The 17831-nt window shown below is 33.7% G+C and overlaps 2 protein-coding genes across 2 annotated transcripts; one reads left to right on the plus strand and one right to left on the minus strand.

Annotated features, from left to right (window-relative positions):
* Positions 1–6638: 6638 nt before the first annotated feature.
* Positions 6639–11089, plus strand: LOC101256472 (U4/U6 small nuclear ribonucleoprotein PRP4-like protein). The gene is made up of 6 exons (XM_004236524.5): positions 6639–6832; positions 7500–8416; positions 8949–9402; positions 9510–9707; positions 9798–9879; positions 10643–11089. Exons 2-6 carry the CDS (start codon positions 7503–7505, stop codon positions 10735–10737), a joined length of 1743 nt encoding a protein of 580 aa, XP_004236572.1. The 5' UTR covers positions 6639–6832; positions 7500–7502; the 3' UTR covers positions 10738–11089.
* LOC101256171 (uncharacterized) lies at positions 11019–16639 on the minus strand. The gene is made up of 11 exons (XM_004236523.5): positions 16190–16639; positions 15393–15480; positions 13983–14074; positions 13776–13894; positions 13464–13579; positions 13267–13394; positions 13095–13181; positions 12096–12156; positions 11925–11965; positions 11725–11845; positions 11019–11417 (listed from the first exon to the last, which is right to left on the minus strand). Exons 1-11 carry the CDS (start codon positions 16552–16554, stop codon positions 11358–11360), a joined length of 1278 nt encoding a protein of 425 aa, XP_004236571.1. The 5' UTR covers positions 16555–16639; the 3' UTR covers positions 11019–11357.
* Positions 16640–17831: the final 1192 nt, after the last annotated feature.

Below are 17831 nucleotides of genomic sequence, written 5' to 3' on the forward strand. Positions count from 1 at the left end.
TCTTACCATTAGATAGTGCCTCTTTAGACAAATCAATCACAATGTCAAGACCCTGGATTAAGACTTCTCAATTCAGTAGCATAACCCTCTAACTTGTTGTAAGAGTCTATAAAGCTGCCTTCTAAACTCTTTAATATCTCTTTTTTGGCTCTCTTGCACTTTGCTTCACTAACATTGAGCTCAAAAACTCTATGTAAATCAACCTTCATTTGTTTGACCTTTTACGTGGGGTCAATTTGCAATTTTTCCTTAAAATACAAGGCTATTGTGGAATAATCTACTACAGAGTTATCATATGTTGTTCCACACTCTTATGATCTATAAGTATTTTGATACTAACGCCAGCAGTAGTCATATCCCTAGAAATAAAAAGTAAAAATGGATATCCCTCATCAGCACATGTGTACCTCAATCTGTTTTATCACTCTTCACCACAACAAGTTCTACCTTCTTAGCTAGAGCATACAGTTTATAAAATTGTTTTGCTTCAGCTATGTCTTTAAAGGCCATACCATTAACAATCTCCTTATAATCTTGCAAACTATCAGTTATATTTCTCTTTTTTTTGTGATGAAATTTTCTAATTCTTCTGTGTCATAATTTGAACAACTAAATACCATTTCATTATTACTGTCATCATCACTTTCACTATAATTTGTACCCTCATTAATAATTGGTGCAAGTAAAAATGACCCATCATGCATCAAAATATCAGTTACATTAACAGACAACTCACATTCATCCGTAGCAAACAAGTGAATTGATTTATACTCACTAGATATAAAAGATGCTAAGGTCCTAACCCCCTCATCACCTATGATTTCAAAATATTTTTCGCTTGGAGCAAGAACAATAAGTTCTTGCACACCCACAAAGCCTAACTTATTTGTGTACATATTAACTAAGTCTAAAAAAGATATAAGGTCAGGATCATACCCTTTCCACTAAGTGACACTTCCTCTATCATAGTGTGGTTCTGGACTAGTTAGCCACTCACCATCATGATGAAAGTAAATTGTAACTTCAATCATTTTTAATGACCTACAAAGAGTTATAAAATAACATAAGCAACAGTAATATAAGACAGTTAGATGAAATAACAGTGAGCTATTCAACTGTTTTCGACTACTTCTTTAACAAGTGTTTATTTTTTATGTAAAAAGAACAATACATAGTTCATCAGAATTTACAGATTGTGCAAATTTAGTATTATCTCTATTATGGTATCTACATCATTTAAAGAGAATTACAATTTAAACTAATACATTGTATTGCTCAAAGTAAACTAATAATTTTTAAAGTTAAGTTACATTAGTTAAGTTAGTAATTTTTTTAAGTTAAGTTACATTAGTTAAGTTAGTTAGTCACATACAGTAAGTTAGTTAGTCACATACATTCAGTAAGTCACATAAGTTAAGTTAGTTAATCACATACAGTAAGTTAAGAAAATCATATTAGTTAAGTAAGTCACATAATAACCTGCACAGACAAGTCCCAATTTTATAATGTCAAAGTTAGGATTTTTTTTTAATTCAAAAGCAAAGACAAGTCCCGATTTTTTAATCTTTAATTGACTAAAAGTGGCCCACAACAAAAGATTCTCAGCTTTTTGCTTCACATTCAACTTTATAATAACACAACAAATAATAATATATATACATAATTCTGTTTAAATGAATATTGGTAACTTGAAAAATGTCATTATAGTAGCATTTGTCCCTTTTCCCTAAATTATAAACCCTCAATCTAACTTTACATATACAAAAAATCATTACAGTTTTAATTTTTTTCTCTAAACTATGAAAGCCTTAAAAACTAAGCACATACAAGTCTCAATTTTTTAATCTCTAATTGACTAATAGTGATCCACAACAAAAGATTTCTAAAAAAAAAAATTAAGTGATAAGAAGACATGAATGAATACAAGATAAAGAGATTCCCACAAAAGATAAAGTGGTGGTACGACATGAATACAAACAAATATTTCTTTAACACTTTACCAAACCAACAAACAAAAAATTATATTTTCAAGGAAACGTGAACTTCAACTCTGGAAAGTATACTTCACTAAAACCTAGAACGAATTTCACTATAAAACGCATATCATACAAAATAAAGAAAGAAACAACAAGAAAATACAACAACAACAGATAGATTCGACGAAAACCAAAAAATAGGAAAACTTCAAAATCGAATGGGTACCTTAAATGAGCACACGATAGATTAGACGAAAACAAGTTCGAATCTAGGAAGACAAAGTGGAATCGCGGCGGAGACGACTAGGGTTTTCGGTGAAACGCGGCGGAGACGATCAACGACTAGGTTTTTGATTTGTGAATTGTGGCGGAGACGACTAGGGTTTTGGGTGAATAGCGACAGATTTTTCTTTGGATGTTTGATTAGGGTGTGTGTGTTTATGATTATTTTAAGGGTTATGGGGCGGGTTATGGTTATGAGTTAAAAAGGGGATGAAACGGGTAGTATATTAGGATCATGACACCTGTTACAAAATAGGGCTTCGTTAGTGACAAAGCTATATATGCACCACTAATTGAACGGTAGAGATACATGTGTACGCATAGTATAATGGAGGGTATATACACACCTTTTATTAAAGTTCTGGGGTATCCTTTTCCCATATAATTATTGTCATTATCACATAATTTAAGAACCTCTAATGAATGAATTATTCAGGAAATTATAAATCATTAACTTTAATAGACATTAAGAAAAATAAAAAAGAAAATAAGAATATATACAAAGACATTTCGTAAGAAAAAAATATTAAAGTTACATCGATGATATAATTGTGATATGTCTCAGGAAAAAATTCAAAAAATTATATATATATGTATATATTGTTAAGATATCAGTAAAGGTTTTTATTCATAGACTACTCAATAGTTAATGATATATATATATATATGCTAATCATTTTTGTGTGCTTCATAAATTTTTATAAGCATATTGTCATGCTTTTGAAATTCATTATTTTTGCATGACTCACTTCAACAACATTTTGAAAAGTCAAGTGTACATTCACTTTATCTTCCTTTCTTTTGATGGAGGATTTTAATATTATTAAGTCGCACAACGAGCGCGGGTTCACTGACCTTTCATATCATTATGATGATAAGAATTACTTTCGCATTTTGAAGGTTTATTTAGAGAACCCACAATGTTTTTCCTCTCATAATTACCACAATGATAATCATTATGATTCTGTCCATCCATGCCCTTATTCATACATTTAATCACTTGTCATCCTTCAGATTTATTATTCATTGCTACCACATTCATATCATAGAATGAAGCAGTTGAATGGATTTTCAAACTTATCATGTACTGCTACCACATTCACTGCAACGAATGGAACAAATTCAATGGGACGAATTTCATGTCGTTTCATCAAAACCTTAGTCATTTCTATCATCACTATGGTACTTGACTCAAACTCAAAGTCTTACCCATTTAAGGCGTGTTAGGCCATAATTCTGTGGAACTTGAACCCAATCCTTATCATCATATCATCATGGTGTATCAAAATTCAAATTAATTTCTTGGCCTTTTGATGTGATAAAACTTAAATATATTGTTTTACCCTTAAACATTTTTCATTATAATGGATGTGAACTTTAACATGATGTCTTACTCTTTTGATAGAATGTGACTTAAGTCTGTCTTTTTCCCCTCAAATAAATATATAATAGTCAAAAATAAAATAAGACTTTACTCTTTTAACTTTTTTAAAAATAAATTATAAGACTTTGAATTATTGAATTTCAAAACAAAATAATAGTACAGAACTTGAGAAGTCTCACAACCATGGCAAACATACAATCAATATTTAAGAGAAGAGAAACTTAATAAAATTACCAATCAAGCTTTGACAGCCACAAAATTACTAAACCAACACTTTGTTTAGTTACCATAAAAGCATTAATCTTTCATAAAAAAATAGTCATGAATCCACTTACATAGCAATAAAAAAACGTCCTAACTCTAAAAATAATTTACTCAATATGTTAATGAACATATAAAATAAAAATCAATAAAGCAATTAATTAAGAATTGTATCCTATTAATAATAGATGAAATAAAAAGAATTAGAATTTGATGACATAGTAGCAGTAACATGAGTATATGGTCGATATTATTTTGAATAATTTTTTCTTCTTAGTATATCAATCAATAATCATAATAATACTAAAAAGCATCGGTAAAACTTTTCATACCTGGTAATTAACTATAAATTATGAACAAAAATTTAAAGAATATGACTTACTTTATTGATGAGTAGTAGAGATGATTAGCTCACGCTGATAACATATTGTAAAATATAAACAATAGACTATAAATAATATCGATAAAAGATATGAGAAGTAGAATATAAAAATCATCTTATTCAAATGTTTTCTTGTCTTATTTTTATAATAAATAAATATATATTCTTATAAAAAAAATCATAGAATCTAGTGAATACATATAGATGATAAGTATTCAATAAATTTAGGAATAAATTTAGGGATAATGTTCAAGTACTCCCTCAACCTATGTCTGAAATTTCAGAGACACACTTATACTATACTAAGGTTCTATTATCCCCTGAACATGTTTTATTAATATTTTTTTACCCCTTTTCGACCTACGTGGCACTATCTTGTGGGCCCAAGGATGGTTGGATTTTTTTTTTCAAACTAGTGCCACGTTGGCTAAAAAAGGGTAGAAAATTACTTATAAAATAAGTTCAGGGGTAATAGGACCTTAGTATAGTATAAGTGTGTCTCTGAGATTTCGGGCATAGGTTGAGGGTGTACTTGTGCATTATCCCATAAATTTATAACAAAAATAAAAACATCAATTTGTGAAAGCAAATTTTGCTAGATTCATATATTAATGATGAACAAAATTAAAGTAGCCTAAAAATCATAAAAATGGAGTTGTGAAATAGTAGTTGAACAAATTCATATTTTTCTTTGGAAAAAAGGTCTGAAATATATTTGAATTTGACTAAATTGTTGTAACGATACCGAATTTTGAAAAGGACCTTTTATCCTCTACACTATTTAATATTGTATTTTAAGAGTATATACATGTCCACATAAACATCATAAATATTGCATCATTAGAAATAGTAACGTGTCTACGTGAGCACATATATACTTTTAAAATACACTATTAAAAAGTGTGATTAAAAGGTCTTCCATAAAATTTGCTAGCAATTTCGGTCAAAATTAGGATATAGTATAGCCTTCATAAATTAATATAGATGAAACCATGAAATTTTATTAGTTTATAGAGATATTATTTAATCGATAAATCAATATTTATTAATTTAAAGAATGATTTGCGATATAATGAAGGTTAGTTTTGATTATATCAAAATCATTGTATCTTACTTATTTATGTATTATATATATTGATTTCACATAAAAAAAATTATTATAATAAAGTACAACGAATACATCAAAATCATGTATCTTACTAATTTCAACCTTGTGATGTTGGGACAATTAGAGCTTTCAAGATGTATTATCGTAACAGATTTTATCGTAGGATATTGGAAGACTATGAAGTAGGATAAACTGATCTAACAAAGACTAATGTATTAGATGCTATCAATTTTGTAATCCCCGCTTGAACAAAAAATATTCAGAAGAGACAAATAGCAAATTATTTTCGACACTGTAAAATCCATTTAAGGGATGCAATCTTTTAGAATTTGAATGACCCACTTGTGAAAACATGTTGATGAACTTGATGTCATGGTAAATGATCTCGATTGCTACAATAAAATGGATGTCAATAACTTGTTGGATTATCCATGTGAAAGTGATATATGTTCAGTGTTCAGCGCTTCAGAGAAATTATGGATACCATAAAAAAATAATGTTGATGATGAAGTTGAAAATGATATTATACCTTTGGAATCAATTACGTGTAAGGAAACACTTATCGCATCTAAAACTATTCACAACTATATGATGTAGTTAGAAAAGACAATAGCGAATCTCTTAGCTGCAATAAGAAAAGTTAAGATGAGATTCATCTAGATTTAAATTTTAAGAAAAAATAGAGTACAATATAAAATAAATTGTCTTAGATATATTTGTACTTTTAAGGAATTATTGATTTATAATAGTAATGAGACCATGTATTTTTATATAAGGGTCTTTGGAAATATATTATCTTATTATCTTATCGAAATTGATAACTTTTTTCAATTGTCCAAGTCGGAGGCAGGAGAAAAATATTATTTTAGAAAAATTATTTATTTACCGAGTATTTTTTAAGACCCTTTTCCCTTTTTCTTTTATAATTTTTTAATTACAATATTCTCATTATTTTCTCCCTTTTTCCCTCTTAGGGTCCGTTTGGATGGGCTTAATAAAAGCAGCTTTAAAAAAGTTCTTTTGAAAGTGCTGAAACTTATTTTTAAAATAAGCAGTTATGCGTTTGGATAAAAGTGCTGAAGTTATTATGTCAAACGTGAAAAGGTAAAAATAGAAGAAAGAGATGTTAGGATTATATGGGTAATTTGGAGATTGTATAAAAATATTAAGAAAAAAACATAAAAATATGGTCAACTTAAAATAGCTTATAAGCTAAAAAAAAACACAGTCCTACAAACTTAAAATAAGCTATTTTGAGTATTGCCAAACAGTTAAGTTAAAATTAAGTCAGTTTGACAAAAGCTGAGCCAACAAGCTCTTACCCATTAACCCCTCCTCTCTCTTCCCGTTGGTAAACCCTACCTGCTGCTCCTCCGCCGGAGCGCCACCGCGAAGTCTACCTCTCCTTATCAACACTGAGTAGCATATTCCGGTGACCTGTAAGTTTCTCTATCTTTAGCTCTATTTGTCAACATCGAACTAATTGGTCCGCCTCTGATTCACTGTCCTCTCGGCGATTTTTGCTGTCTATTTCGAGCTAATGCGACTCACACAGCTATTTATTATTCCAAGAAAGAATAGTTCGATTTCTCAACAAATCACTGTCATGTAAAATAGAAGAAATGCTATGTCAAGGAGCATTGCATCTTCACTGGATGTGAACATATCATAAAAAGAAGTTGCAGTTCTGATTCAATTTTGTAAATGTTTTTAGGTGTTTTGTGCATTTGTGATTCATTTGTTTGCTATAGTTGATTGGAACATTGAGCATCACTTTTCCTTTTAATAAGCATGCATAACTGTTCATTTAGCTGATTGGTTTAACGAAATCTGGTAAAACTCACAAAACAAGGCTGAAACTTGAGGGAGATGAGTTGGGATTTCGTTACTTGGCCTGTGGAATGACTTGCATAATTCAAAGAAAAACAGCATAACTTGATATTCTGGAAAATTAGTTGTACTATAAATAGGGCATAATATGAGCAATATAAATTCTTGAACTACTCAGTCAGAAAGTAGGTTTGAGATTATTTCTGATTGATTTCTGAAGTGAATGGATATGTTTTCTTTTGTTTGTATGCACTGTTTGAACTTCTCTTTGATCAGGATATGGATGCTATGGATGCTGAGGATGAGGTTCCTGTTTCAACTTCAGAAACTTCAACTCTAGTTGATGATAATTCAACTGTGGTTAATGCTACAGGTGCAGTTAATCTTCAACCAGTTCCAGCTGTCATTCCACCAGTTGTTCCGACGGCTATCCTTCCTCCTGTCGTGCCTGCAATTGCTCCAAGGCTTGCAGTTCCTCCCCCTATTCCTCCCCCATTAGCTCCGTTGCCTGTTCGTCCACCTGTCCTTAGGCCTCCGGTAGCACAGAATGGAGAAATGCAAGAGAATGATTCAGATTCAGACCTTGAAGAAATGGTATCCGGTCGTGGTGCTGCGGGCTCCACGCAAGAATATGAGATCTCTGAGGAGAGTAGAATTGTCCGAGAGAGGCAGGAGAAGGCCCTGCAGGAGCTTCTCATGAAGAGACGTGCTGCTGCGCTTGCAGTTCCCACAAATGATATGGCCGTTCGAGCTCGACTGCGAAGGCTTGGCGAACCCATAACTCTCTTTGGAGAAAGGGAGATGGAAAGAAGGGATCGACTGCGGATGCTTATGGCAAGGCTTGATGCAGAAGGGCAGCTGGAAAAGCTGATGAAAGCTCATGAGGATGAAGAAGCTGCAGCTTCTGCAGCACCAGCAGAGGAGGAAGATATTCAATACCCTTTTTACACAGAAGGATCGAAAGCACTTTTAGATGCTAGGGTAGAAATCGCAAAGTATTCCTTAGTTAAGTCAGCTTTACGTCTCCATCGCGCAAGGAGGAAAAGGGATGATCCAGATGAAGATGTGGATGCAGAGGTTGATTGGGCTTTAAAGCAAGCAGGGAGCCTGGCCCTTGATTGCAGTGAAATTGGAGACGATAGACCCCTTTTTGGATGCTCGCTTTCACATGATGGAAAAATGCTTGCGACCTGGTATTCTTCTGAGCCTGTCTGTCTTGCTTTAAATGACCCTAACCCCACTCCCATCATTTTATTTCTATTTCGAGGGTGCTCTTTTCCTTGTTCTTTCTTTTTCTTTTGGGGGGTGGGGGCTTCCCCGGTGGGTGGGATAGAATCCATGGATTGTTTTTAGTTGGATAACTGCAGGTTCCAGTGTAGATCATATACTAAAAAACCTGTTAGTGTTCCCCAATTTCTGTTTCTTCACGTCTATTGACTTGAGTGGAATATACTGCTTTAATTTTTTTTGGCCAGTCATTCCCTATTAAATCTTGTGAAAAAACATGGTTAGTGGGACTGGGATGTAGTTGTTGATTCCCATATTAAATCTAACAGTTAGATGTTCGACTGTTTCAAGATCCTACCAAATGAATGGAAGAAGGATTTTTATTCCCGTAAGCAAAAAATTGTCATGCTATATTAGAGTGTCTTTTAACAGTTATGACTTACGAGTATGGATTCAAGTAACACATGACACTTCTTCCCCCTTTTCTCCTGTATTCAGTTCTCTGAGTGGAATAGCAAAGATATGGAGTATGCCTCAAGTGCAAAAGGTTTCCACTCTAAAAGGTCACACTGAACGAGCTACTGATGTTGTGTTCTCTCCGACAAGCAATTATTTAGCTACTGCATCTGCTGACAAGACCGCAAGGTTATGGAACTCAGAAGGTTCTCTCCTCAGAACTTTTGAGGGGCATTTGGACCGTCTAGCTCGGATTGCTTTTCATCCTTCTGGAAAATACTTGGGCACAGCTAGCTTCGACAAAACTTGGAGATTATGGAATGTGGAGAGTGGTGAAGAGCTGCTTTTGCAAGAAGGTCACAGTAGGAGTGTTTATGGATTGTCTTTTCACCATGATGGTTCATTAGTGGCATCATGCGGGTTGGATGCACTTGTTCGAGTGTGGGATTTAAGGACTGGGCGAAGTATTCTTGCTCTAGAAGGCCACGTAAAACCGGTTAGTCTTTCTTTGATGTGTGGTGTCCTTTTTCCCTCATATGCTTTAGGGATTATAGGAAGACATAAAATATGAATTCTGCTACTTATTTTATTCATTGGTTCCAGGTTCTTGGTGTCAGTTTTTCACCGAATGGTTATCATTTGGCTAGTGGTGGTGAAGATAATACCTGTCGTATTTGGGACTTGCGGCAGAGAAGATCTTCTTACATCATACCAGCTCACTCCAATCTTATCTCTCAAGTTAAATTTGAGCCTCAGGAGGGATACTTTTTGGCTACAGCTTCGTATGATATGACTGCTAAGGTATAACTTCAAGTCTTTCATGAGTGTACTGCTTCTTGGATCTTTTTTTGTTGCTTGTTTTTATATTTTAATCTTGAACATATATTTCAGGTATGGTCATCAAGAGATTTCAAACCTGTAAAAACACTTTCTGGTCATGAAGCAAAAATCATGTCATTGGATGTTGCATCAGGTAAGTTCCATTTGATTTCTAGCTATTGTTACCTTTTCGTGGAGTGGAACAGTATCTTGAAGGCATTTAAGAAGTATTTAAATTGTGCTTATTATATGTTTTGCCTCTTTGGTCATTCCTCTCAACACAACAATTGTGTGTCTCGTGTGCTTTCTTAAGCTATACTGAGATAATAATGTATTAACCTGGGAACGACTGTGTAATTATTGGTGTTAGTTCTTTTTTAACAGTCTGAGATGTCTTGCCTTGTGATTCCATATATGGTAAGGAAGAAGCTAACCCACTTTCAGAACCAAAGAGCATTGGTAACAAATGAATGATCAGATTTATGATTATCTTTCACTTGATATCAGAGAGATGTTAAATTAGTCATAGCACCCTTTTGGTAATTGCACTAAAGCCGAGCTTTTATTATTGGACCAAATCTTGTCTCTCTTCTGCTATCATTGTACATATGTTTAACGATAAGAGTACCTATAATTTGAAACATAGCCACTTGCTCTAGATCTTCATTCATGAAAGTCAATTTGAATGAATGTGAAGTACTTGCTGTTTACTTTTCTCTGCCTTTCAGTTATCATTAAATTTGTAGTAATTTTATGCCGTCCCCTCAGAATTATATTTTGCCTTGCTTTTCTTAATGTTAATGAAAAAAGTGTTTTCTATGAATGACCCTCCTCAAAAAGAAGAAGAAACAGAAACCTTTGCTTGCTTGACATTTCACAAATGCTAATTTGTCTATTTCTCTTTTATTTGGTGCCAGATGGACAATTCATTACAACCGTGTCTTATGATCGAACAATCAAGCTATGGTCAAGCAAAAACATTGAGAAGGAAGAGAAAATGGATATGGACTAGATTTTCACCTTGCTACCATTTTCAGAGTCGAGTGTGTTGATTTATGTGTTACTAATCTCTGTAGAAAATTGAAGCACATAGGGGCTTTGCTGGTTATGTATTTTGTAAAGCCTTTGTCAACCAATGAAGTAGTGACATCCTCTACTGTTCAAGACGGACCCCAGGATTTCGTTTGTTTGCTGATCCTTGGGTCTTGCTTGAGTTGAGAACACCACGAGGCAGTTCTTGTACTGCAATTGTGGTGTGCAGATTTTCAGTGCATTTCCGAGAAGATAGAGAAATTAAACAACATTATGGCAAACTTTTGCCATTTTCATTTGTCTGACCTGTTTATGAAAGTGCTTCTCTCGAATCCTTCATCAGTGTTTGTAAATAACAAATTAGGCAAAGATCCTCTGTTAATACGTCTTGCAACATCAAAATCTTACAAAGAAAGCTAAGTACAACATTGCAGTTTCTAACAAAATTCTCCTAGGGAATCGGTATAGGTTACAAGTTTCAACTATCATGCATGAATGTATATGGCTGTCACTTTCTTCAAAATAAAAAGAAAACTCTTCACGCAGGTTTAAAGTTAAATCTTCTGATGGAGTTGAAATAGCTCTTCTCGTATCACAGCTTCATTTGTACCAACCCGTAAGGAGCCATCTCAGCAGAAAACAGAAGCCACAGCACATGGCCTGTAAGACATACATTTGTTACTACTCTTAACAATCCTTCCACATAACAACTTATCTGACGAGATCATGTACGTAGCTATCTATGTACATGAACAATCCAATAAAGGAGGGAAATAGAAGTAATTCACAAGCTCAATGATTGATCAGCATTATTGTTATCATAACTAGAAATGTATCATTGTTTTTGTGATTTAAGAACAGTCGTTGGAGGTAACAGGCAACGACTGCATAATAGAACTGAACATCCCTGTTGTTTTATAGATGAGAAAAAAATGTCAAGAAGAGAAAGAAAGAGGAAGTTGTTTACCTGGAAGACTAGTAGCGTGACACAAAGGGACTGTTCTGACATTCTGCCCAATTGCCTTAAGAAAAGGTTCACTAGCGTCCCATCATTTGTTCCGGTCAATAAGCCAGTCTTAGGATCAAACCTGAAAGGATACAAAGATTAGTTAGTCCAGACACAAACAGGAATTGCAAAAATTCAGCTGCTTCAATTAGAGAACTTACTTAGGGAGCCGATGCCTTGGACAAGGTACAATACCAGCAAGCTGAAAGGAATTCAACGGAGTTGAGAGTACTTAGAGGTCCAGAATTCGTTTAAACTATATCATTATATTTGGCAAGATGGGTTGCACACACACACACAGAGAGAGAGAGAGAGAGAGAGAGAAAGAGAACCTGAGGTACTGATAGTAGGAAGTTCAGAACTTGCGGCAAAAAGAATATAAGCAGTGTTTCACTGAAAGGAAACAAAGAAAACTAGACGCATTAGTCTTAAGTTTCAGATGAAGAAACTTGAACAAATATCTTCATAAGTACAGACACTAAAGATCATTGATACTCGATCAGACAGTTTATGTGACACTTTAACTGTTTTGGTACATCTTAATACGTTTAATATATTTCAACTATGATACCATTCGATGATCTACACACGTTTGAAGATTTCACTTCAATTAACAATTTAATACATAAATGAGTTTTCCAACTCAGCCATAACTTGTCTTTACAGTTTCTTTTCACTAACATCAATGATATCCTTATTGCAGCCAAGTCTACTTTCTTCTTTTTTTGGATCTGGAAAGGGATAAATTACAAGCATTTTATAGAAGTAATGTGATTCAACTCTTTGAGAGACTGATTTTTGAGAACTTAATGATTAGCGAGTTAAAAAACCCTTCACATTTTTTTCTTGTTCAGATATGGGAGTTTTCCCCTGATATAGGCTTGTTTGTTAAGCCCTTCGTGAACAGATTTGGGATCGTGTTGGTGCAACTTTTTTTTGAGGATGAACTCTTTTATTTTTGATAAAATAATATTCAAATTGTCTAAGGATGTCTTGGTTCCACTTTTCCAGTACAATAGACTAGCCACTTTTTTCCTGATAAAGACAATACTCTGTTGTTCACACAATACTATGGTCACTTTTCTTTTCCTGATAAATACAAATATCCCAGTCACTTATTGGAAAAACATGGGCTTCATATAGTCATCAGCCAACGAGGGTGCTCCATTTTTGCTTGGAAATCACTATGTCACAAAGTCAAACTGACAAGGGAAAATGGGATGACCTTTTTTTTTCTTCTAAAAGATCAAAGATGCAATTAAATGGTTCAAGTAAAAGACTAGCAGAAGTACCACTGAACTGAATAACTAGAAACACACAGGAAGATGTACCTAAAGTGACCCAAAATTCCAGCCACTGCCATGGTCATTCCAGCAAAATATGTAAAGGTATCACCAACGAAAACTGACGAAGGATACCTACAATGACAGTGGCGAGTGTAAGTATTAACTAAGACGTATTGCTGAAGGAGAACCCTGAGGTTGTTTTAAGATTAAATTTTACCAGTTGTATGAAAGTAAAGCCAAGGAAGTAGCAAGCATTGGCTGAACAAGGTAAATAGAAAAAGCATGGGCTAGTTTGTATTCAGGATCAGCAGATGCTCCAATTTGCATGATGTTGTGTATCAAAATCTGTAATTACTATAGAGTTAGATGACATTCAATCGTCCAAGTGATAACTAGAGAACAGTAAAAGCTTACAGCAGCTGCGATAACGACTGTCTGCCCAACTTCAAGGCCATTGATACCAGCGTGAATATTGATCGAATTTGTGCAAAATATTGCCAATAGCCACATATATAATTTGTAGATACATCCTGTAAAACCAGAGAGAATGAAGAACAGACTGAAGTCAACACATGGAAAGAATTAATGTATGAAATAGTAAAGAATTATATCCATACAAAACACGACTTTAAGCATGTTAAATGTGCATTTCAAATTTGAGTACTTCATCAAATATGACAAATTCCAACTTCCAATAGAAGCACAAAGAAATTTTAGGATGCTTACCTAGATCCAAGATCTCTAATCCGACATATGATACAAGGGGTTTCGGTATAATAATAGTTGTATGCCCAGCATATGCCATCAACAATGGAAGAGCTGCAATGGAGGGTAACAACAGTTTCCTGTTTCAAAGAATTACATGAACTTCATAAGAATCTAAGCTGAAAAGATTTCATAAGGCTCCCACCAGTTGCATAAAGAAATCCTTACACTCTCCAAGGTACATCAAGGACGTCATCCACAAACCCAAGTAGCATCATAAAGCAGATCGAAGATAATGCAGCATTGTATTCCACAAGCCACTGCCAAGTTCAAAGTCAACGGCTAGAACAACAATTTTTTGACGAGGAAAAAAGAAGGTGCAGCTAAGTACTATGATTTCGAGCAACAATTTTAATGTAACTATTACACAAATCGCATATAAACAAGCACATACACAATATTTTGAGGTTATCTACACACCCCTCTTTTTCACTACTTCTCTCCCCACCCAGTCTGCTTAATCTCTACCTATCTGCACAGTTTTATCCTGCCCTGCATTTTTCTATGCCTTTGACACCACTGTTCTGCTTTTTGTTGCAGACTATCTTTTGCTTTATGAAATTAATTTTGACATCTAGAGTTAGTATCGATCCCACTATTTGAGTGATCCTTTACTATATACCAAATTGCTGTGTTTGTCTTCTCGTTTTCAGTCACAGCTCTATCCTCTTATTTTGAAAATTCCATGCGTTCATTACATGCTATGCTCTTTGGGTCTATGCTTTTGACACAACCAGATCATGCTTTAATTTACTTAGAAGGAAGCAGGCATGTGCTCCATGCACAAGCACATTGGATGCACATCAGAGTTTTTCATCTCGTTCTGTTAATAATCAGATTTGAACTGTCAAAAGAGTGTTTTTTTCAGATAAAACTTGCAAAAAGTGATTTGGTTAGTTACATTCTCTTTGATTATTCAAAATTTTCTATAGAAGTCAACTGTAAGATGTCAATTGACACCATCACAGGCAGCAAAAAAGTCGAGGGGAAATAAATGGATTTGGATACGTGTGTAAGGATGCATGATAATTAACCCAGCTGCCCAATTTACTGCAATGCACAACCACTTGTGAATTGTCAATTAGTAGTATTTTCCCCCAAAAAGCAATAAACCATCAACTTGGAACACTACAACTAGTGAATACTGAATATGTTTTTTCTCTTTAACGTTACAGCAACAATTCTTTTAAATCAATAGAGATAATGGTTAATGAGGATTCATACTTCACAACTTGTTTAGGACTGATGAATCATGGACTGTTTTAATTATAATCCTTTGAAGAAGTTAAAAGAATATAGTCAAACACGTGCTTATAAGCTCAATGTCAGTAGGGATCAATCTTTGGCACTGTTTTCTCATCTTTATATGGAGAAAAAAAAATTCTCTTATGTTTTATCATACTAATACTAGTTAGAACTTAGAAGTTCTCACAACTGGCAAGCAAGAAAGGAGCACACAAAATAATGCCAAAAAAAGATAAAAAGTAAACCAATATAAGCAGTTATCAAGACGTAAAGTAGATCATCAATGAACAAAAAAACTCCAAGTTAAACCACAAAGCTTGCATCTTTACTTACATTTGAATCAGCTGTGAAGTTGAAATATTGAAACAAGATTGCCACGACCAAGAACACAGCCCCAACAATGATGCCAAGTGACTCAGGTCTGCGAAATACAATATGGATCACTCATAAATTGCTTAGTCTAACACCGCATTAACTTAATTGAGCTTGGTCTTAACTATTGAAACCCACTCTCTTAACTGGGTTCATCAAATTACTCACTTTGTCCCAGCAAAGCTTTCCGACCTTCATTTTATTAGGCCGTTCCAGAATGATCTATGCTCATTCTTTTTTATCAGTAAAGAAAATTTTTACGAATTCCCAGCATTAGCGGTAAGTTGGTAGTCCCTCCGTTTCAATTTGTTTATCTTACTTTCCCTTTTAGCCTACCTACAAATTTCTAGATTCTTTCCTCATACTTTTTTATTCCAACATTTCTCGTGACATAACTAAGACCATAAGATTAAAGAACATTTTGGTAGACCACAAGATTCAATTTTTTTTACTTTCTTAAACTCCGTGCCTAGTTCAAACCCGACAACCAAATTAAAACAGTGTAGCCACATTACATATTGTGTGATGAGCTCAAGAAATCAACCATGGCTCTTGTGGTAATGATCTAAAAAGAGATATGCATAAATGAAAAGCTTTTAAATAGAAATTTCACATTTAAGCAAACCAATTCAAACTAAGACTATCAAAATAAAAAAGTAAGGCATAATAAATTTGAATCAGTACTGAATTCCACCAGTTTCAAGTAAATTAAAACTTCAATTTCTTCTTTCTAAGCAAAAAAATACAATAAAACTTACACTTTGACAGAGCCTTGAGGAGTGCCTTTTTTGTTGATATCATATCCAAATAAATTCCTTCTCAATACATACTTAGAGGCAACAGGAATCATAGTAACAGTGACGAAGAATCCGATCAAGCTAACAATTGCATTGATGAGAATCGATCGTCGGAGCTCCGATTCGATGTCGTAGTGATAAAATATCAAGTAGAAGTACGGGATTAAGAATATCAAAGAGATTTTGAAAATTAAGTAAACTTTCGCCGGCGCTATAGGAGGTTCCGGTGAGGAGTCACTGGATTTAGGCTTCTCCGTGTTTATGGATGATTCCGGTTGATTCACGGTGGCCGGCGCCGCCGTTGACGGTCGTTTTTTAGCTGCCATTGTTTCGATCTCTCTCTCACTGTGTGTCACTTGTGGAGACTCTTGTCATTTTGAGTCTGAATTTTTTTACTTTTTTTATTTTTTATTTATTAATATTTTGTTATTATTCACTTAATTAATTACGTATTTTTTAAGCCATAGTACACTTGGTATCCAATAGAATTTTGACATGTAAGATGAATTTGTCATATGGGGGTCCATTTGTTGCTTCAAAATTGGAAATTAAGTTTTACTTTTTTTGTATTTTCTTTCTTTTTTCTTTTTTAATGCACGGATGTCCCAGTGACACAAGGGGTAAGAAGTTGAGTTATTAGCTAATATCATCGTCCGCTAAACTTAAAGTATATACTTGTGTTATATAAGTAAAAAAAATTTATATAAATAGAGTTTTTTTATTTTATAATTATCAATTGTAAGTGTACTCTTAATGTATTATCATTTTTTTCAATTTTTAGCCATACTCACTTAAAATAATTTAAAAATAAATTTATTCCTTTTTCATATAATTTTTAAATTAAAAAAAAAGCATTGCTTGTTCTCATATCCTCTCTCTATTTTCCTTCTACTCCTCTGTTTGAAAATTTAGAGTTTATTGTTCTTTCTTTCTCATTTTCCTGCACAAATTCTAATGGAAGGAGGTTAATGAAAATCACCTAGAAAAAGTCCTGGCTATATAGTAATGTTGTTACTTCGAATCAGAAAGTTTATAGAAGAAGTCGAAAGAAGGGTCAAGTTTCATCTTCTACTGCTACAGATGAAGTTAATGACGGTTCAAGTTTTAGTTTGGAAACTTCACAAGTACCGAATGAGCAGAACAAGGAGGAGCTTAACAAAGGTAAAAAAACGAGGTAAAGAGGTGAAAAATGTGAAGAAATAAAAAAAGACGTGTTGATTTGGCATCTACGTCGAAGAAAATTGTGGACAATGATGACGATTTTGAGGATTTACCTCCTTAATTTCAGTCAAAATAAAAAATAAAAATGAACCGGAGAAGAAGAAGACAATGAAGGATGCAAAAACACGAAATCGATTGCCCAAAAATGTCATTCTACTAGTGAGTAGATATCCGGTACGTGGCAGTATTTTGAATCTATGCCTATGTGTTTTTCTTAGTTAGTTATTGTTTAAGAATGATTGTATACCGATTACTGCCTTGTTTGAGATGTGATATGTGAAAATCATCTTTAATTCAACTTTAGTATGTAGTAATACATTATTTTTAAACACTCAAATATGAATGCGAGATATCAAACTAGGATGCCTTGTGTTGCAATGCT

Source organism: Solanum lycopersicum, chromosome 4 (genome assembly GCF_036512215.1).
Source record: "Solanum lycopersicum chromosome 4, SLM_r2.1".
In the NCBI taxonomy this organism is placed as follows: domain Eukaryota; kingdom Viridiplantae; phylum Streptophyta; class Magnoliopsida; order Solanales; family Solanaceae; genus Solanum; species Solanum lycopersicum.